Below are 21443 nucleotides of genomic sequence, written 5' to 3' on the forward strand. Positions count from 1 at the left end.
TGTCAATCGAACCAACGGTTGCAGAGAAAACTAATTTTAAAGGGAACTAGAACGCCACTCAGTAGAGCGCATACTCCCGCCGTGGGTGGCCGTTGCTGAGCCCTATCTTCCAATGGTAAAAAATCCTTCAAAAAATTCCTGGATCCGGAATAATATCCTGAGCTTCACCAAAAACGAATCAATTCTTCCTTATCCCAAGGGCAATCATCCCACCAACTTTCATCCAAATCCGTTCAGAACTTTTCCAGATATCTTGTTCACAAACACATGAACACACACACGGACGGACACGATCGAATGCATTACTCCCTCGTGGGAGTAATAAACCCGCAAAATGCAGGCGGGAGGGACATACATACATACAGTATATACGGACAGACAAACGCTGTTCCAGACGGCATTGCCCTACAGGATACGCTGGAAAAAAAATCTTCCGTTTGGACCCCTGTGACTGTGATTGTGACTTCTGTATTGACCCTTAACATGAACCCGGGGTCAAATTCAATTTTTTTTAAAAACATATTTAATGTGTCCTTCAATGTTGATTCCATCCACACAGTTTCATTTTAAAATGTGCCCGTATTTTGTATGTTTTGGTATTTGACCTTTGACTCCACCCCAGGGGAGGGGCAAAGTGATAATGCTCTCGTAGCTTCTTGCAGAGTTGCTAGGGTTAGTTGTTGTTAGGAACTATGGTTCATATGGCAAAGGATATAGCGACTTAATTTGCCGCCCTCAACATGAGTTCCGAAGGTAGGGCAACACAATTTTTTTTCGTAAATATGTACCATATAGCGTTGGTCCTGGTGGCGGTGGGAGAGGATATTACGAGTGATGCTTCAATTGTATCATGAGTAAGAGGAATCCATCCCATAATGTCGAAAGGTTTTTGTTTTTTTAGAAATTTTTACAATTATGATATAATTAAAAATGAAATATAGATATGTCTAATCTACATAAGTATTCAACCCTGAGTCAATACCTCATAGAAGCACCTTTGGCAGAGATTTCAGCTTCAAGTATACTTGGGTATGTCTGTATGAACTCTGCACATCTGGATTTGGGGACTTTCTCCCATTCTTTCTTGCAGATTTGCTCAACCTCTGTCAAGTTGGATGGGGGAGCGTCGGTGAACAGCAATTTTGAAGTCTTTCCACAGATTTTCAATGGGATTCAAGTCTGGGCTTCTTCTGTGGAACTGCTTTCCAGACGTTGATTCTGTCACATTCCTCTCTCCAGGGTTTTGAGCTGGTGGTTCACCACCATCTCATGTGTCCTCCATCCCTTACCCACAAGACATTTACCCCCATTAACCCTACTTAACCCAACCTTTTTACTTGTAGGTTACTGTGCTTCCTCCCCTGCTCTTTTCCTGTTTGCTCATTCTATTGCTTTTTCTGTTAACCCGTTACCTCACTGCCCCATTTTCAGTACATTGTCTTTTTATGGTCTGTCACCTTGCTCTTCCATGAGCCAAGATTTTGTCTATAAAATAAAAATTTTTTTAAAAAACGCCTAATATTATCACAGGACTGCACGACATCACAAAGTAGTTATATGGTCCTAAATCCAACACTTTTACAGGTGACCTTGAGGCTTGAGTCTTTCCTTTTTGGCTTTGATGTTGTAATTAAACACACCGAAGTTGAGGAACTGTGCTAATTGCTATGCTAGAGATCGACATCTCTTCATCATCAAGTGGAACGGACACAAAAATGCCCAATGGTGAGTTCCACCAAACCACTGAGGCACATCTTTATGGTAAAAGAATAACACGACATTCTAGAATTCTAGAATCTAGAGCCTTGCATTTATGCTTACTAATATTATTGAGGAATCATAACCCATCTCTCAACCTCACCTCAATGAGGTACTTGCTTGCAGCATTGCATTCATCAGTCACAGAAAATGCAAAGGTAGCAGGTTCCTTTTGACGGACATGCCAAGTAAGCAGGCCTCCTGCGGAGAGTGTAGATCCTTCAGGTCCAGAGTCCAGTTGGAAGACCATGGCAGAGCCTTCTGGGTCAGTCGCTACAAGCTGATAGAGAAAGTTTTCACCGACAAATGTTCGGAGGCCATTGTGAGGGGCTTGCAACAATGGCGGTTGGTTTTCTGTCACAGAAAACATGTGAAGGAAACTCAATTATCATTTTAATGTCACCTGGTTCAAAATATAAATTAGACCGAGCAATCAAGATTGCAGACCCTCAATACCGGTGCTGGTTTGGTGTGGTGTTTGTGTGGTTTTATAGTACGTATTTTATAGACGTATTCACATTGTAATTGTACCATACGTAATTTATAGACATACTCACATTTTAATTGTACATCTGCTATATAAGAGAGCTGTTGGTCTGTCTGTGTGTGTGTGTGTGTGTCTGTGTGTCTGTGTCGCCATTTTCTCAGAGATGGCTGAACGGATCTTTGTCAAACTTTCAGAGGTTCATCAGTGAATGCCTGGGAGTGTTATAGGCCCAAAAAAAATTTTTTTTTTTTTTTTTTGTATTTAAAAAAAAAAAATTCAAAATTTTTTTTAAAATCGCTCAATAGTCCCTAAGCCTTTTTAAAATTAATGACAGTTTTATACAAGTACACATTCGCATAAATAAATACAAAACAATCACCAGACATTTGAACACAAATAAATCAAACAATTCCGGAAGTGTACGAAGTTTGGTGGAAGGGTTCTTCTTCTTCCTGATCGGCATCACACTTAACTCAGAAACGTGATGAATGGCACATTCACCAGCATATATTCAACGAAAAGGTGATGAACCCCCCTCCACTCCCCCCACTGCCTTCCTCATCCCTCCCTCTCCTGCCTCCTGCCGCCTACTCCCCCCCCTCCCTCATGCCTCCCTCTCCTGCCTCCTGCCGCCTCCTCCTCCCCCCTACCCCACCTCACCCTCACCCCTCAGCCCAGCAACGCCGGGCACTCCTGCTAGTACTTTATATAGTTACTCGGTTGAAAAAAGACAACGTGTACTACTGGCTACCACTAGGTGGCGTTTAGGGCCTACGTTAGCACATTCTGTGTGGATCACAAACAAACAAAGAAGAAGACGTCATGCAGAGCACGATACTTGCAAAATCTACCCTTCCCACCAAAAAGGTAGCCATGGATACATCAAATTGCCCATTTCATTAAGATTAAAATTGACGATATAAATCAAAGCTCGGGTCAATGATTGAATGAAATTGATTTTATAGATGAAAATTGATATTAGAAGTTTGATCTTGAGGTGACCTTTGACCTTTTGACCTCAAAAATAGTTGGTTTCCCAATTCAGTGTGGCACTATGTAATTGCTATTTAATTTTCAAGTCAATCAGATGAAAAATGACAATTTTAGAAATTTGACCTCGAGACGACCTTTGACCTCAAAATCAATAGGCTTCTTCTTTGTGACCAACTCTAATATCTGGTGAAGTTTCGTGAAGATTGGTTTAAAATTGTGATCTGTAGGCGATTGAAAAAAATGACAATTTTAGAAATTGACCTCAAAACGACCTTTGACCTCAAAATCAATAGGCTTCTTCTTTGTGACCAACTCTAATATCTGGTGAAGTTTCGTGAAGATTGGTTTAAAATTGTGATCTGTAGGCGATTGATGGACAAACAGACAAATAGACAGGATAACGCACAAGACCAACCAAGTCTGGGCTTCTTGGAAAATTGGAAAATCTTCGAAAATCTTGGAAAATCTTCTTGGAAACTTGGAAAATCTTGGAAAATCTTGAAAAACTTGGAAAATCTTCGATTTTGGAACTAACAAATAGACAGACGAAGACGCAAATGCAAACCCTCTCCTTTGGCGAGGGTAGTAATGGGTGCCAGTAGTTAGATATTTTGAAAGGAAAGAACTTTTATCATCATCAATGTACCATACTCTTGATAGAGTGTTGGTCGTGCCCAAGCAGTCTCTTTGCAAGTGTTGTGTTGGGTGGTTTGTCGTTGCCCTCCCAGCTGTCAGTCAGGGCAGCAATTTGGAATTTGTTCAGGATGCCGGAGATAGCTTGCCTACTCATCGTGAAACTCATCGTGAAACATATCGTGGGATATTTAACATACAGCAAATAATGCTGGCAGCCACAACACCCAGTTTAACGCCCTTCTGGTGGTGACACGCACATTGATTCAATGGGTTAGTGGTTATAACTAACAAAAACACCAGGGTTAGTGGTTATAACTGGGTTGAGATTGGAACCAAGGCTGGATCACAAATCAAAGGCAAGCGAGCAATGCAAACTGTCCTGACTCCTGTCGGCCACAAATAACTTTAGGAAAGAACAAAGAATTACCAGACTCAGGGGTGTAATGCTTAGAGCATCTGCTCTGAGTCTGGGATGTCAGTCGTTCCAAGCTGGCAGAGTCAGTCATACCAAAGATTTAAAAAATGCATCTGCTCCTTCCTTTCTTGACACTCAACATTTAAAGGATGGAGCACGGAAAAATCCCAATAGGTTAGCATCCATGGGGAGGAGGAAATGCCTCCTTCATTTTGCGTTGACTGCACAGAGAAAAGCGAAGTCATACAGATGATGTCGCTGGTATACCCAGAGTGCACTGGGAAGTGACTTCACGTCCCCTAATCTCAGTGGCTGTGTTTGTGTGAATGTGCAGTTTGATGTTGTCTCAAGTGTCTGTCTGAATGTGTGCGTGATCTGTGTCGCAGCCTCTCAACGATCCTTAGAGCCTGAAGAAAAAGAGCATCCATCTATTTATAATGTATGCAAAATGGTGAAATTTTTGCCAACCCGCACTCCCTCAACCCAACCCACCCCTCTCATATACTAAACATATACACCCTCCTCTTACCTTCTAGATCTCCTCCGGCCCAACCTCCTTTTACTTGTAAATTACTCCCCTTCTCCCATACTATTCCACCCTGATTCCTTTCTTCTCTCCCCTCTCCCTTTCAATTCCTTTCCTTAAGGCATGTAAACATGTAAACATATAAGAATGTATACATGTATACATGTAAACATATAAGAATAAAACATTCAAAAGTGTGCCACTGTGAGCAATGTGCCTTACTGTCATTGATAGACCAGTTGGTCGGCGACAGGGTAGGTTTGCACAACAGGCAGGGGCTGCTCGGGTTTTGTTCATCCTCTTCATAACATGTTCCATCAATGTTACATGTCTTTTCCTGCAAAGCCATGCTGTTTGCACCAAGTCCATTTGAAATATTTTACTTCATCATATTTCCAGCACCAGCTTGCACTAAATACATACCTACTGTGATTGAAAAGGACAGTTCAATTATATGCAAAAAAACAAAAAGAGCAATCAGATTGCAAACCCTCACCAAGATGTATTTTCAGTGGTTTTTAAGGCTTTTGTGTTAAAACAAATATGGCGGCCGAACCACGTGACCGATGACGTCATCGTTATTTTTTTTCTAAACTAATTTATTCCTAGATTATGCTCAACAAATTTCATCTTAACCGGATGAAGTTTTGTACTTGTCGAATTATGACATCATAATGGAGGCACCTATGAAATCATCATTAACGTATTTTATTCCCCATGGAGAGTTCTTTACAATGAGCAATGTCTCAATTTTTTCTATTTAGCGCTTTCGGAAATATAGAGGTGCAAAGTTTTACGGTTTTTCCAAGATGGCGGCCGAACCACATGACCTATGACGTCATCATTATCATTAAAAAAAAAATTCTGCAGGTGGAGTTGCACCTATGGTGAAAGTTTCCTGTCAATCGGACCAACGGTTGCAGAGAAAATCATATTTATTCTGTGCGGACAAACAAACAGACAAACATACAAACAAACGGACTCAAATGCAATACCCTCTCTTCTGGCGAGGGTAAAAATCACAGGTGGGCAATTATACACTGGGGATTATCCTTAAGCCCTACCTAATTAGCATAGCTCCACCCCTTGTATGGAGACACATATACGATCTTATTCAATACAGATTCCCTACTTATTACATGGAGATTCTTCTTCTTTGCGTCACACGGTCCGTGCTAAACTATACATTCCTACCTCTCCTATGAGATTCATCCTTACCCCCACAAATGTAACAATATATTAACAAATTGGTCTCATTTCCACACAATAAGTTGTGACATTCATGGAAGAGACAAATGATGAAGGGCGGCACGTTCACAAATTACCAAAATATATCGACTAAGAGAGGAGTTAAAAAAAAAAAAATTCCATTAAGCCGATGAGAGAAATTAAGTAAATAAATTAAGTGTCTCCACTTAATGTCGATCCAGTTAACGTTGTTTGGTTATAACGTCTATAGTTTCGGGAACTGAGTGGTGTGCTGATGAGGAGGGGAGTGTCATTGAAGCTGAAGGGAAAGGTGTATGCTGCATGTGTCAGAAGTGTTATGATTTATGGGAGCGAGACATGGGTCATGAATGTAGAGCAGCAACGAAGGCTGGAAAGGGTGGAAATGCGAATGGTTCGGTGGATGTGCGGAGTATCGTTGAGAGAGAGGAAGACAAATGATGAATTGCGAGAGATGATGGGAATAGAGCCTGTGATTGATGTTGTGAAGAGGAACAGGTTGAGATGGTTTGGTCATGTGTTGAGGAAGGATGAAAGTGACTGGTTGAGAAGAGTGATGAAAATGAATGTAGAAGGAAGTAGAGGACGGGGAAGACCGAGAAAGACTTGGCTAAAGATGGTGGAAGAAGAAATGCGGGCAAGGGGGTTAACAAGGAGAGATGCAGAAAATAGGGCAAGCTGGAGAAGATTGTCATGGGGACCGCAACGCTAACCCCCGCTAAAGCAGGGAAAATGGCCTTAAAATGCATGTTGTTTGATGTTGGTGGTTATAACGTCTATACTAATTAGATACCAAGGCTTCACAGAACGTCGTGATTATTTACCTATAACTCGCTATTACGTCATCGGTTATAGAAATATCATGGACGGTGTTCAGAGCTACTATGTAATTTATAAAGAAAAGAAAGACAGAACAGCAAGCAGTCAAACATTGACGCTTTTTTCAGGAGGGAGGAAAACGGTCATCTCAACATCCAGAAGACTTTCACGTTCCAGCAAGGGGGGCAACCCGGATCTCAGAAACTCACCACCCTCCCCCTCTCCATTCTACACCATTCTACACCATTCTACACCACACAGTACTGTATCACAATGTACTATACAGAATATATATCTAAATGTGATGAATTTGATGTGGGCCTAACGCCCACTCCCCCTATTTACATTAATCCATATGAGTTAAATTGATCAAATTTAACGTCGTTTCACTTAACGTCATGTTTTCAAGAACGTAACCACAACGTTAACCGAGGACCAAGTGTACTCTAAATCCAGTTATTTCTAGAAACGCCAGAGCTAAGAGAAAGTTACAAGTATTTCGAGGATGGTCAGCTGAAAGCGGAGGATTCACTCTTTAACCACTGATGTACGAATATATTTATCTCACGGAGCGGAGTATTCTCTTAACAAAGTGCTCTCCTACCTCTAATCCTCCCCGTCTGTTGCGCGCAAGTTCCGCGGGCTCAACGAGCATACGTAAAAAGAAAACAATATAAGCCCAGTAAATCTCAATGTTACGCGCAAGTTCATTTGTTTTCGTAGAATTGTATTTACCTTCAACTTACAGAGGCCGTGAGGTAGTGGACTGCAGACCTGGCACATTCCGTTGTACAGAGTGAATGGCCGTGCATCACTATACTGGATCCCGTTGTTAGACACCTAAGAAAAAGAGACAGCTGATACAATACAATGACTCTGAGTATATTAGAGGTGCTTCTACACAGATAGTATGAAAGATAAGGAAACTACTATTTTAGGACATGCTAAGGATGTCCGAAAATGCATGTAGTGCCCTTATTACCTCCGCTACCAAAGGTTTCACCACTGTATGTCTCTTAGTCTGTCTGTTTGTCTGACTGTGAGCTGGATATCTCAAAAAGTTATGGACGGATTCGGACGAGATTTGGTGGACATGTTGGGTGTGTGACAAGGACGAATTTTTTTCGATTTCGGAGAAGATCTGAATCTGGATCCAGATACGATAATTTTTTGTTTTTTCAGTGATTCTTCACGATTGAGAGAAAGGGCCAAAATGATACACAGCACAATATCTCAAAAAGTTGTGGCTGGGTTATGACAAAACTAGGGAGATGAGTTGGGTAGGTGACAACAACAAGTTGATTAGATTTTGTTTCAGGTACAGATCCAGATCAGGCCTATCCAGTGGGATACAAAATGTAAACTGTTCAGCCTGGCGGAGGGTATGTGCTCCACCAAGTTGCATTCTAGTATTTTATGTGATCTTTATATCAAATGTAATGTTTTAGGACAACGCAAGTCAGGGGCCAAATCCTCTCCATTCTTCCCTGCTGCCCGGATTTGTCAGGTCCCGGTCAGAGTGCCGATCGGTCCCCAATGACCGGCCCTTTCCCTCTCGTCTCTGCCTCTTCTCTCTCTTTTTCTCTCTGCCCCTCTCTCTCACTAACTCTGTCATGGTCCTGACTTTTGCGAAGGTGGGGGTACACCATCCTGGATCTGGGGGATCTTTGGGTCGCTCCTGCGAGATCGATCGGCTGTCTCCATGCCGCGGGCTTGTTCAAGAGAACTGTCCGGGGCTATACAACAACACCAACAACCAATTATTCAGTCCACATGACATTGGTTAACAGAAACGTTAAAGAGAAATTCACAAGGTACCTCACCTGGATGAGGAAACGAGCCGCTGGTGTTTCCTCATTGATAGACATGCCTGTAGTGTCTGAAAATGGAAGTTGACAGTCCACTACTTGGCCACTCAGGAACAATGCATGGCTGGTCTCTGGGTCACCCAAAAGCCAATCATCTTCCAAATACTGCAGTAAATGAACACACGCACATGTTTTGGACTTTTGTTTCAGTCAAACACTCCGACTCTTATCCCACATGATTTGTAAAAGAATGGTAACTGAGAAAAGAAGGGATGGCTGAGGAAATGGCGATAGGGGAACGGGACGTCCACCAACTATTGGTCTTCTTTAATGTCCAACAACTAATGCGGACAGATGAGTGTACCCAGTTGAACGTCCATCCGAGGGACGGCAACACACAATGATGCCTGCGAAACACCAAGATGACAGTTTATAGCTAGGTCGGGATTCAAGCCCAGGCTAGACAAGTCAGAGTTGAGTGTGTGTTCCTCGAGAGTCTTGGCCATCATATCAGCCCTGTTGTGACAACTGCACAAAGTATATATGAAGACACTTATTAAGGAAACTGCTCAATCAAATGGATTATACATGAAATCTGTACACAGATTGTATCACAAGGAGTTTGCAGATTGAAAGTAGTAGGCAGCTGCTTTATTACAGTTAGCTCACAAATGTTGATAAAGACCGATTTTTTTTTTTTTTTTTGTATACTGAATCGAGGCTCGTGAAAGAGCTAACATTTATTTCACAAACAAATCAACCAGACAGACAAAATATATAAAAAGAGGGAGCGGAAGACAAGATGGGGAGAGAAGGGGAAGCACACAAACATAACATTTGAGAGCAGGGAGATGTGTGGGAGGGAGAGGGCTTGGGGGGAGGAGGCGTGGGAAGGGGGGTGGGTGGGAGAAGTATAAAACACAAGGACACCAAGGACTTCCAGGGCAGAAGTTGGTATTTCAAAAAAGTGGATTTGGGGTGAAATTAGCGGGGGTAGAAAAGATCAAGGTTTTGGATGGGGGAAGATAAGAGATGGTGGTGAACAGCTCTTTTAAAGACCTGGAGGGTGGAGTGGGATTGAAGAGAGTGAGGGAGTTTGTTCCAGAGGCGGGAGAAAAGAGGAATGAAGGAGTGAAGGTGAGCAGAGAGTCTTGATTTTGGCAGTTTAACCATAAGAGGGTTGCAGGCAGATCTTGTGCGACCTGTAGGAATATTTGGGGGACAGAGCCCAGAGAGAGCTGGGGGGGCAAGGCCAGAGAGGAGTCGGCAGAAGACGGAAAGACCACCCACCTGCCTGCGGTGAGTGAGTGAAAGGCCCTTGGAGTTAGCTTCATCGCGGGAGATTCCAATGATTCTGAAGGCTTTGGTTTCAACAGCGTGAAGACGAGCTAGGTGTGAGGCAGGAGCACCAGCCCAGATGGGAGAGCAGTATTCCATTGAGCTGCGGATGAAAGCCTTGTATGTGGTGAGGAGCTCAGGTGTGCCAAGGAAGGACTTCGCACGACGGTGGATGCCCAGTCGGCGACTGGCTTTGGAGGCCAGATTTGAAATGTGGTTTTCCCAGGAAAGATCATGGCAGATAGTGAGACCTAAAAGCTTGAGTGACAGAACTTCTTGGAGAGGATTATTCAGAAAGTGGATGGGAGGGTTGTCCAGTCGGTCTTTTCGGAGAGACATCGTAAGAGTGTGAGATTTGTCAGGATTGAAAGACATGTTCCACTTGTTTGCCCAGTCTGTGATTTTGTCCAGGTCTGCAGAGAGTGAGGAGGCTGCAGACTGCCGATCTGAGGGATGAGGAATGGAGCGACAGAGAGTAGAGTCATCAGCAAAGAGATAGAGAGGATTTTCAAGAGAGTCAGAGAGATCATTGATGAAGACCAGAAAAAGCACAGGGCCCAGAACACTGCCTTGGGGAACTCCAGCCTGAACAGGAAGAGGAGATGAAAGAACCCATTCAGGGCCACACGTTGACTACGACTAGAGAGGAAGTCCGCCAGCCATGCGTGGAGATTTCCATGGATACCAAAGGAGGAGAGTTTGGTGAGCAGAGCGGGGTGCCAGGCCGTATCGAAGGCATGTGATATGTCAAGAGAGACAGCTCTAATTTCCTGTTTGGCATTGAGGACCTCCATCCATTGTTGAGAAAGCAGAAGCAGCATGTCTAGAGTGGAGTGACCAGGTCTGAAACCAAATTGATCATCAGAGATCAAGCCATTGGAGAAGAGGAAAGATTTCATATCTGAAGCAATGATGGATTCCATGACTTTGCTGATAATTGGGAGAAGGCTGATTGGTCTGTAGTTGCTGGGATCTGTTTTTGCACCTTTTTTGTGCAAAGCGGTGATGTTGGCTGAATAAGGTTTCTGTGTAAATAAATCTTTATGATGAGCTGCCAAGGAACAAATTATTTTCATCATGATGTACAGATCATCTGATGAATTGCCAAATGGAATATGGATGTTCTGGCAATTAATCTGATTACTTCCATGAAAACCATAACCTAATCATCGATTGTCTGTCTGCACAAATTACCTGGTATCTAATTTTCAACACTAGGAAGTATTATGTTGAATGGAGAATAGGAGTGTTAGAATTATTGGCCGCCCTTAGTTTTGTTGGTCACTTGTACTGGAATTACAGTTCGGATAGAAGAGGAAAATTGGGTCACAATGTTAATCATCGTACCGGATGTGTTAGTAAAATAAATAAATTAAAATGCAGGCTATACAGGTCAAACCACTAAACTATCACTATAATCAAACTAGACATTTGCAATACAAATGGTTTGTGTTATTACAAAAAATGTAATACTTACCGTCATCTTGGTTATTCGACAGAGCAATTGCTCCGACTTGTGGAAGCCCAGGCCAAATGCACGAACACTGTTGCACTCATACACATGGATATCACACAGTCCTCTGTTCTCCAAACCGTTCACCTTTGGGGATTGAGCTGTACAGTAAATGTGGATTAAGATAACAAAAACACAGCAATGATTCACCAAATAAGACTGCAATGACTCATCGATAAGGGATCTCTCCTATTGTGTGAATATCTACAATACCTTCAGAAAGTATTCATACCCCTTGATTTTTTTCACATTTTGTTGTGTTACAGCCTGAATTTAAAATGGATTAAATTGAGATTTTTTTTGTCACTGATCTACACATAATACTCCATAATGTCAAAGTGGAATATTTTTTTAGAATTTTTACAAAGTAATTAAAAATGAAAAGCTGAAATGTCTTGAGTCGATAAGTATTTAACCCCTTTGCTATAATACTCCAAATTGAGCTCAGGTGTATCCAATTTCCTTTGATCATCATGGAGATGTTTCCACAACCTGATTGTAGTACACCTGTGGCCAACTCAATTGTTGGATATGATTTAGAAAGAAACACACCTTTCTATATAAAGTCCCACAGTTTACAGTGCATGTTAGAGCAGAAACTCTGCCATGAAGTCCAAGGAATTGTCTGTAGACCTCCGAGATAGAATTGAGGATGCATAGATCTGGGGAAAAGAATAAAACAATTTCTAGTGTTGAAAGTTCCGAAGAGCACAGTGAGCTCCATCATTAGGAACTACCTAGACTCTTCCTAGAAAGTGGAAATATCCCGGTCAGCTTCCACAAGTGGAAAGAATATGGAAGTACCTAGACTCGTCCTAGAGCTGGCCTTCTGACCAGACTGAGCAACCGGGCAAGACGGACCTTGGTCAGGGATGTGACCAAGAACCCAATGACCACTTTGACAGATATACAGTTATTTGGCTGAGATGGGAGAACCTGCCAGAAGGACAACCGTCTCTGCAGCACTTCACAAATCTAGGCTTTATGGGAGAGTGGCCAGAGGGAAACCACTCCTGAGAAAAAGGCACATGAGAGCACACCGGGAATTTGAAAAAAGGCACGTGAAAGACTCAGAGCATGAGGCAAAATATTCAAAATATGAGACGAAAATTGAACTATTTTGCCTGAATGCAAAGCGCTACATATGGTGGAAACTGAGGACAGCTCATCACCCATCTAACACCATCCCTATCATGAAGCATGGTGATGGCAGCATCATGCTATGGGGATGCTTTTCAGCAGCAGGGACAAGGAGACTTGAAAGGATAGATGGAACAATGAATGGAGCCAAATACAGGCAAATCCTTGAGGAGAACCTGCTTCAGAGCGCAAAAGACCTCAGACTGCCGTGAAGATTTACGTCCCACAAGGACAATGGCCCCAAACATACGGCCAAAGCAACACCAGAATGGCTTTAGAACAAGAATGTGAAAGTCCTTGAGTGGCCCAGTCAAAGCCTAGACCTGAATCCCATTGAGAATCTGTGGAAAGAATTGAAGATTGCTGTTCACTGACACTCCCTATCCAACTTGACAGAGCTTGAGCAAATCTGCAAGGAAGAATGGGAGAAACCCCCCCAAATTGAGATATGCAAAGCTGATACAGACATACCCAAGAAGACTCAAAGCTGTAATATCTGCCAAAGGCGCTTCTATGAGGTATTGACTCAGGGGGTTGAATACTTATGTAAATTATATATTTTTATGTTTCATTTTTCATTATTTTGTAAAAAATTCTAAAAACAAATTTCCACTTTGACATTATGGGGTATTATGTGTAGATCAGCGACAAAAAAAACCTCGGTTTGATTGATTTTTAATTCGGGCTGTAACACAACACATGAAAAACATCATGGGGTGTGAATACTTTCTGAAAACACTGTAGATAGCCATACAACGATTTTCTTGTCAAATTTTTCACTTCTATCATGACGGCTTAATCGTGCAACTAACTAATCTTTCAATAACATTCAGGGAAGGTTTCTATGTCATATTTCTCAAGAGTAATTACAGATGCAATTGCTATTGATTAACCATTTTCTCATTTAATGATAGACATAGTGAGGCATTTTCTTTGTATTTTCAATTCCATGTTATTTTCGAAAGTTCTGAATCCTTTATACTTACAACCGGAGATAATGCAGTTATCACCACTAAAGCCTGGAAAGCAGGAACAGCCATATTCAGTGCAATGACCATTCCCACTACAGCCTCCAGGACACCTCAGCACTGCAACCACCTCATCCAATGACCTTTTCACATAATTAGGGTCACTTTCTTTTGCTCCGCCTCTGCCGTCTCTGCGGTCTGTATCAGAGTCCCACTGGTCTTCCTTATTCCACCATCCATTTGTGCCAATTGGTGACGTTCTCTGAGACTCGAGTGTTGCAAGCTCGCATTGGTTCTCCAGGAATGGAAGCACAGCGGTGGCCCAGGCAACGTCATCTTTCAACCACACATCTGCGATACACATGTCTAGAGTTGCTGTTATCTGTTCATCAGATAGAAAGCTTTGGCAGACTTTACCCACACCTGACCCAAATAACACTGTGTTGCAGGCCTTTTGAACCTCGTCCTGACTGAGACTTCCACCTGCTGTAGGCCACACAACAGCACTGGGTGGTTGACTTTTCACCTTAATCAATGGCTGGTGATCTTCAGGAAAGAAATAAGGAAATATTTGGAGGTTTTGTTCAGCTAAATTGTGGGGAGTGAAAACCTCTGGCAGCATGTTTAAGACCTGGTGTTTTGCCTGGTCCCACGAGATACGATCAGAATCACGATGAGCTGACCGTATTAATCGTTTTGGTGGATCACCCAGGGGCCCAATGTGACGGATGTTCTGACCTCTTTCATCCATCACCCCTGCTTGCCTTTGGCTACTAATTGACTGTAGAGCGAGTGTTCTTGCCTCAATTCCACTACTAAGAGCTACATGCTGCATGTTCTCCTCCAGATGCAGGTGCAGATCTTCATCACTGTAACTTTCCTCCTTTGCTAAACTAATATATTTAGCGGTCACATCGGCCACTGGAATTATGCCTTTATAACCGACAGCATATCTGTTTTTACAGTCAGAAGCCACATATCCAGCCAGGCCCTTCATAAGAATCCTCGAGTCCTCTTCTTCCATGGCCTGACTACAGTTACAGTAACTCCTGGATTTCCTCATATTGTCTTCAAGTGGTACCTTGTCAAAAAGGCTCTCTCCAGCTGGGATCCTGCAAGCAAAGATGGATCACATAATGTAAGTCAGGATCCATTTTGCAATCGTCTGTTTTGTCATTATCCTCTAGACTCTAGAGGAATGGAAATGTTTCCATCCATAATTTTAGCAAAACATTTTATTTCCCAGAATTCACATCAACAGAAAATGAGAAACGCTATAATTGTCCAAGTCCTCGACAATACTTTCTAATATATAATTTTAACATATGAAGTTTGCAGAGATCGTAGATATCCAATTGGAAGTGCAATCAATGAACTGTGAAATTGGATGAGATTTTGGATATTTTTGCATGCATTTGTTCTTTTGCTATTAACCACGGCATCACGCAGATATGACCCCATTTATCCAAAAGATTGTCTCCATGTCATGTCAGTCATGGCGGCTCTAGTTAGGGTGAGAATTGGAAATGCCATTTTTGTTCTTCTTTGTTAAAACTCCTGGTAGTACAGCTCTGAAGCTGCTCTGTAGTCATAATGTAGGACCACCCACTGCTTCCAAACTGCCAGGGTGACTATATATATGTATATCTGTGAGGTGTCTGTGTTGTCCTGTGTTGTCCTGTGTTGTAACTGAACTACTCCCTCAAACTTTTGTGAAATCGTACCAAACTTCTGGTATGCACCTATCTCTGCCTTGTGTATGTCCTAAGTGTATTTTGTTTGAAAAATTTACCAAATCTTTTTTTTTTTTTTTTTGGAAAATTAAAAAAATTAAAACAATTTCAACTTAGATCTTCAACTTCAAATTGTTTATAAAATGTAATATCACGTATATTACAAATACATTTGTGCAAAATAATTGTTTGTATTATGATTGGTGTAAACCATGACAAAACAGCCACTCAGGTACAGTCATTTATCGATATATCTACATATCTGGGCAGTGTCTGTGTTGTCACTCAACTGCTCCCTGAAACTTTTGTTTCCGTGGTTGTGAAGTGTTTTTAATCACGTGGTGGCGGCTTTGAGTCACGTGGTGGTGAAGTGTTTTTAAATCAGATGGTGGTGACGTGTTTTGAATTACGTGGTGGTGAGGTGTTTTGAATTACTTGGTGGTGAGGTGTTTTAAATTATGTGGTGCTGAGGTGTTTTGAATTACGTGGTGGTGAGGTGTTTTAAATTATGTGGTGGTGAGGTGTTTTAAATTATGTGGTGGTGAGGTGTTTTGAATTATGTGGTGGTGAGGTGTTTTGAATAACATGGTGGTGAGGTGTTTTAAATTATGTGGTGGTGAGGTGTTTTGAATTATGTGGTGGTGAGGTGTTTTGAATAACATGGTGGTGAGGTGTTTTAAATTACTTGGTGGTTAGGTGTCCTAAATTAGGTGGGGGTGAGGTGTTTTAAATTATGTGGGGGTGACGTGTTTTTAATTATGTGGTGGTTAGGTGTTTTGAATTACGTGGTGGTGAGGTGTTTTAAATTACTCGGTGGTGAGGTGTTTTAAATTAGGTGGGCGTGAGGTGTTTTAAATTATGTGGTGGTGAGGTGTTTTGAATTACGTGGTGGTGAGGTGTAATCGTCCCAAAATTCCAGTCTGCGCCTATCCCTCCCTCATAGGTATGTGCTGAGGGAGTTCTTTTTTGAATTTGTTTTATTTTTTCAATCTAAATGTTCAACCTAAATTGCTCATAAAAATGTAATATCACAAACACCACAAATAAATTTGTGCAAAATAATTGTTTGTGATAGGATTGGTGTAAATCAGGACAAAACAGAAATTGATGTACATTCATTATCCTCAGCTAAAACAAGCCCGTTCCTCTGCAACGACGCGTGGTGAGGCGAGCGCAGCGAGTCGAGCCAAGCTAGTATATATACAGTAATACCCCGGCCTACGCCATTAATTAGTTCCATAAGCCGTGACGTAACTCGGTTTTTGACGTAAACCGGGCATAATGCCTTTTAGCGCTTTCACGAGCCTCGACCTTGTACACAACAAAAAAAAAAAAAAAAAAAAAAGCCTTAAAATGAAGACAAACACCGTAAAACTAGAGTAAATAACTCGCGAAAGTATATAACTATCGCAAAACCTTAAAGAACACTAAAAACACATTTCTGTCATATTTTTTAATGAGTAATGAACACAATTAATAAATGAATTTGTAAAGAATAATAAATAAAATTAATAAGATTATGTTATTCACCTTAAACATGGCGTCTCTTCTGAACACAAAAAACACATTTTAGCAGTCTTATCCGGCGGCACTTTTTCAGTGACGTATGCGAGATTCGTTCCCTATCATGAATGATGGTCGATACCGTCGACCATGGCAGCCCTAAGGCATAGACCTAATCACGAATCGGTAAATACCAACAGAGGGTGCTCCACCGCAAAGCATGATGGGATCGAAAAGGGGGCAAAGGTAAACACGAACCCAGAAGAGGAAGCGTCTGTCTATGATCGACGCTGTGTTTACGGAAAGGAAGATGGCTAATGTGAAAGAAATTCAGCGTTTTTTGGCATTAAAATCCAGGGATTGAAAGAAATATTTGAGGGAAAGGGGGGTTCCCATTGGAGAAGAGAAACAACCTGCTTATGCAAGAACAGTTCCTGAATGTTGAAACCTCGATCGGCCATACAAATATCGCCGGGCTGGAACTTGTCTACAATGTTCGTCATCTTTACAATTTTTTTGTCCGACGTGATTCCTCCTGTAGGTTGGGAAATGTATGAAATTGTTCCGCTAGGTGTAATACCAACAAGGCACTTGAGAGTAGGTCTTGACTTATATTGGCTGTACACTTGCGAACAAAACTTGGGAGACGGTGCTTTGTCCTAATCCAAAGCGAAATACGAGGTCCTCCTCGTGAAGATTAAGCCGAAGCTTCATGAGTGTCATGAGTAGTTGATCCTCTAGAGATTGAGATCGCTTAACTCCGAGTTTTGTAGTATTGTTTATTTGCCAAGTCTTGTCTTCCATTGATAATTTCCCCTTATAATAATGAAGGTTCTGTGCATGAGGGGATACTTCTGCTAATAACCACTTAAACAGGTCATAACTAGGTAAACCTGTAGAAAGTTTCACAAGTTCATCACAGTTTGCTATGTCCGAAACAGTAAGCTTCTTGTTACATACTGCAATGGCGGCTTTCAGTTTTGCGACGGTGTCCTTGGCTTGCAAATACTGGCTCATGAGCTGATCACAGTTCACAGTTAATTTGTCACAGTAAAAAAAGTCCTAAAAGTAGTTTAAAGTGGTAAGGATCACGTGGTGTGTCAATGTAAACAAGCAGTCTGTCAAAGTGACAGTGACCGCCGGCGGCGCTATTGCCCCTTTCCGATCCCATGACGCATTGCGGTTCCGATTCGTGATAAGGTCTATGCGCTATCACCGACACTTTTTCACCTTTTTCATACCTTTTAATCAGATTTAACTTATCTTCCATCGTAACCACATTACGCTTGGAAACATGAGCATTATCCTTCTTAGGACCCATGGCTAACACAGACAAGGTAAAGGAATACTGTACGTCGCCTCTGTTTTGAATGAGAACCAGCAGTTGCGCGTATGTACAATATACTGCACGTACATTTATATATTTTTTTAATGTGGTTTTTGTTGTATTTTAAATTGTTTTTTAGCTTCTTTTATTGTTAATTTATGTAGTATTTTATTTATTTTAAATATATTTTTAAGGAAAATTTTTTTTCACGTCCGTAGGAGTGACGTAAAGTCGCACATAATGACGTTCGCTGAACTGAAATTTACTCTAGAAGAGTGGCGTAAAGTCGGATTTGACGTAGGTCGAAATGGCGTAAAACGGGGTATGACTGTATATATAGATAGATATACACTACCGGTCAAAAGTTTTAGAACACCTCAATTTTCCCAGTTTTTATTGAAATTTACGCAGTTTAATGTCATAATGTACTCTGAAATTAAGCATAGAACAAATAAACAATTGGAGATAAAAAATAAATCATAGAATCATTTTGTTTAACAAAATTTAATTTAAATTTTTGACTCAGCAAAGTAGCCACCTTTTGCAGATATAACCGCCGAACACACTCGTGGCATTATTCCTACAATGGAAATCAAATATTGTTCAGGAAGTTCTTCCCAGCACTGTTGCAGAAGTTCCCACAAATGTGTTGCACTTGGAGGTTGCTTTGCTTTCACCCTTCTGTCCAGTTCATCCCAAACCAGCTTGATGGGGTTTAAGTCTGGAGACTATGCTGGCTATTCCATGATTTGAAGCCTACCGTCTTGTTCTTTTCCTCGAAGGTATTTTTGACATATTGTAGGTCTTTCCTTTAGATAAATTGCAAAGAAAGCCAAGGTGTCAGTGAGTACAGTTTCCTACACCATCAAAAGGCACTTCGAAACTGGAGGAAACTCTGACAGGAAGAGGTCTGGCAGACACAAAGCCACAACAGAATCAGAAGACAAGTTTCTGAGAGTCAGCAGCTTGCGTGATAGGCGGCTCACAGGACAACAGCTTCAAGCACGGCTTAACACTGGTCGAAGTAAGCAAGTCTCAGTTTCAACTGTGAAGAGAAGACTTCGAGCTGCACGTTTGCAAAGATGGGCGGTCCGCTTCGAAAGTCCACTTATCCGCTTATCCGCTGCAGCGGACTAACGTTTTCGAAGCGGATAAGCAAATCGGAACAACCCCCGGAAACCGAAGCGGATAAGCGTAAGCGGACTACCGAAAAATTAAAGCGCATCGCGATTCGCCAAATCAGCTGTTAGCCTGAGCCGTTACTCTAGAATTGTGAATATTTATTTAAGTGAATAATAAGTGAAAACTGAATATTTTATTGGACGCTAGAGCGGCAATAACGTCAAGATGGAGAGATTTCTGACTCTCCAGCCCAGCGGCAGTGCCAGGGACAGGCACACGAGCGACGCAAACCAGCAGTCCCAGCACAGCGACATCCACAACCCGGCGGTCAACATGATGGGGGACGTGGAGGACAGTCAGGAGATCTGCGCCCTGACCCCCCAGCCTGGCTCGAGCAGTACGGACTACCTGTTCGCCATGGAGGAGGGGCAGCAGGAGGAGAACCTCGAGGAGAAGATCAGGGAAGAGGTCAACAACTGGTCGAGGAAGCCGCTGAGGGGGAACCCGGGGCTCTCGCCCAATCTCTTCCCGCTCGAGTTCCGTGATGCTTGGGTAACTCTATTTCTCAGGCATAACACGCCGCTCCCGAGCTCTGCCTCGGTCGAGCGCGTGTTCAGCTACGGGTCGGACATCCTCAGGCCTAAGAGGTCGGCCCTGGCTGCACCAAACTTCGAGGCCCTCGTCTTCATGAAGGGCAACCTCCAAATCCTCAAGAAGGCCCACGAGGTGGAGGAGGAAGACGAGGACTAGTCAACAGACTGCTAGTCTGTTGACTAGTAGACTCTCTTGTCAAAGAAAGGACGGGCAAATTGATTTTTCTTTAATGTAACTTGCATATATTAAAATTATATTTAAATTAACTGTAGAGTAGAGTAGAGTCGAGTGGAAAACTTTATTTCAATAAATTTTGAATAAATTTTATTTAAATAAAAATGTATATTTTTGATCTTAAAAGCTTTGTTTGTGTTTGTAGTAGTTAGAAATGGCTATTTAGGCTTAAAAAGCATTAAATTCCCTTTAGAAACGTCAAAAATCGCTTTAAAAACGTCGAAGCGCTTTAAAAAAATCGAATCGAAGCGGCTAAGCGGATAACCGGTAAGCGGCCTAAGATTTTCGGCCGCTGAAGCGGATAAGCGAATCGGACTACACGGGCTGGCGGAGCGGATAAGCGGTAAGCGGACTTAAAATTTTCCGAATCGCGCCCACCTTTACACGTTTGACAGGTCGAGTGGCAGTAAGAAAGCCATTGCTAAGATGGCAAAATAAGAAAAAGAGGCTTGCCTGGGCCATGAAGCACCGCCAGTGGACTACTGAAGACTGGAAGAAGGTCTTATGGACCGAAGAATCAAAATTTGAAATCTTTGGTTCATCACGCAGGTGTTTTGTATGCCGTTCAGTAGACGAAAGGATGGTTCCTCAGTATGTGACACCAACTGTCAAACATGGAGGAGGAAGCATGATGGTCTGGGGCTCTTTTGCTGGATCCAGAGTCGGCGACTTGCACAGAGTGACTGGCACCCTGAACCAAAAGGGCTACCACAGCATTTTGCAGCGCCATGCAATACCCTCTGGTATACGCCTAGTTGGTCAGGGGTCTTTCACGTGTCTTTCACTGAGGATAGGCTTCCGTCTGGCCACTCTGCCATAAAGCCCAGATCGGTGAAGTGTTGCAGTGATGGTTGTCCTTCTGGAAGTTTCTCCCATCTCCACACAGGATCTCTGGAGCTCAGCCAGAATGATCATCGGGTTCTTGGTCACCTCTCTTACCAAGGCCCTTCTCCCCCGATTGCTCAGTTTGGCCGGGCAGCCACCTCTATGAAGAGTCCGGGATGTTCCAAACTTCTTCCATTAAAGAATTATGGAGGCCACTGTGCTCTTGGGAACCTTCTATGCAGCAGAAATTTTTTTGTAGGCTTCCCCAGATCTGTGCCTCGACACAATTCCGTCTCTGAGCTCTGCAGGCAGTTCCTTCGACCTCATGGCTTGGTTTTTGCTCTGATATGCATTGTCAGCTGTGAGACCTCATATAGACAGGTGTGTGCCTTTCCAAATCATGACCAATCAATTGAATTTACCACAGGTGGACTCCAATCAAGGTGTAGAAACATCTCAAAGATGATCAAGAGAAAT

At 42.3% G+C, this 21443-nt stretch overlaps 1 protein-coding gene across 1 annotated transcript in view; it reads right to left on the reverse strand.

Moving 5' to 3' along the window:
- VWDE (von Willebrand factor D and EGF domains) overlaps nucleotides 1-21443 on the reverse strand; it is a 184755-nt gene that overhangs the window by 63015 nt on the left and 100297 nt on the right. Inside the window, exons 12-17 of the mRNA XM_068121625.2 lie at nucleotides 13647-14740; nucleotides 11485-11621; nucleotides 8685-8834; nucleotides 7597-7701; nucleotides 5038-5152; nucleotides 1862-2112 (exon numbers count right to left, since the gene is read on the reverse strand). Of these exons, the coding sequence (XP_067977726.2) occupies nucleotides 1862-2112; nucleotides 5038-5152; nucleotides 7597-7701; nucleotides 8685-8834; nucleotides 11485-11621; nucleotides 13647-14740 (1852 nt within the window). The remainder of the gene's footprint in view (nucleotides 1-1861; nucleotides 2113-5037; nucleotides 5153-7596; nucleotides 7702-8684; nucleotides 8835-11484; nucleotides 11622-13646; nucleotides 14741-21443) is intronic.

Source organism: Myxine glutinosa, chromosome 7 (assembly GCF_964187855.1).
Source record: "Myxine glutinosa chromosome 7, kmMyxGlut1.1, whole genome shotgun sequence".
Classification (NCBI taxonomy): domain Eukaryota; kingdom Metazoa; phylum Chordata; class Myxini; order Myxiniformes; family Myxinidae; genus Myxine; species Myxine glutinosa.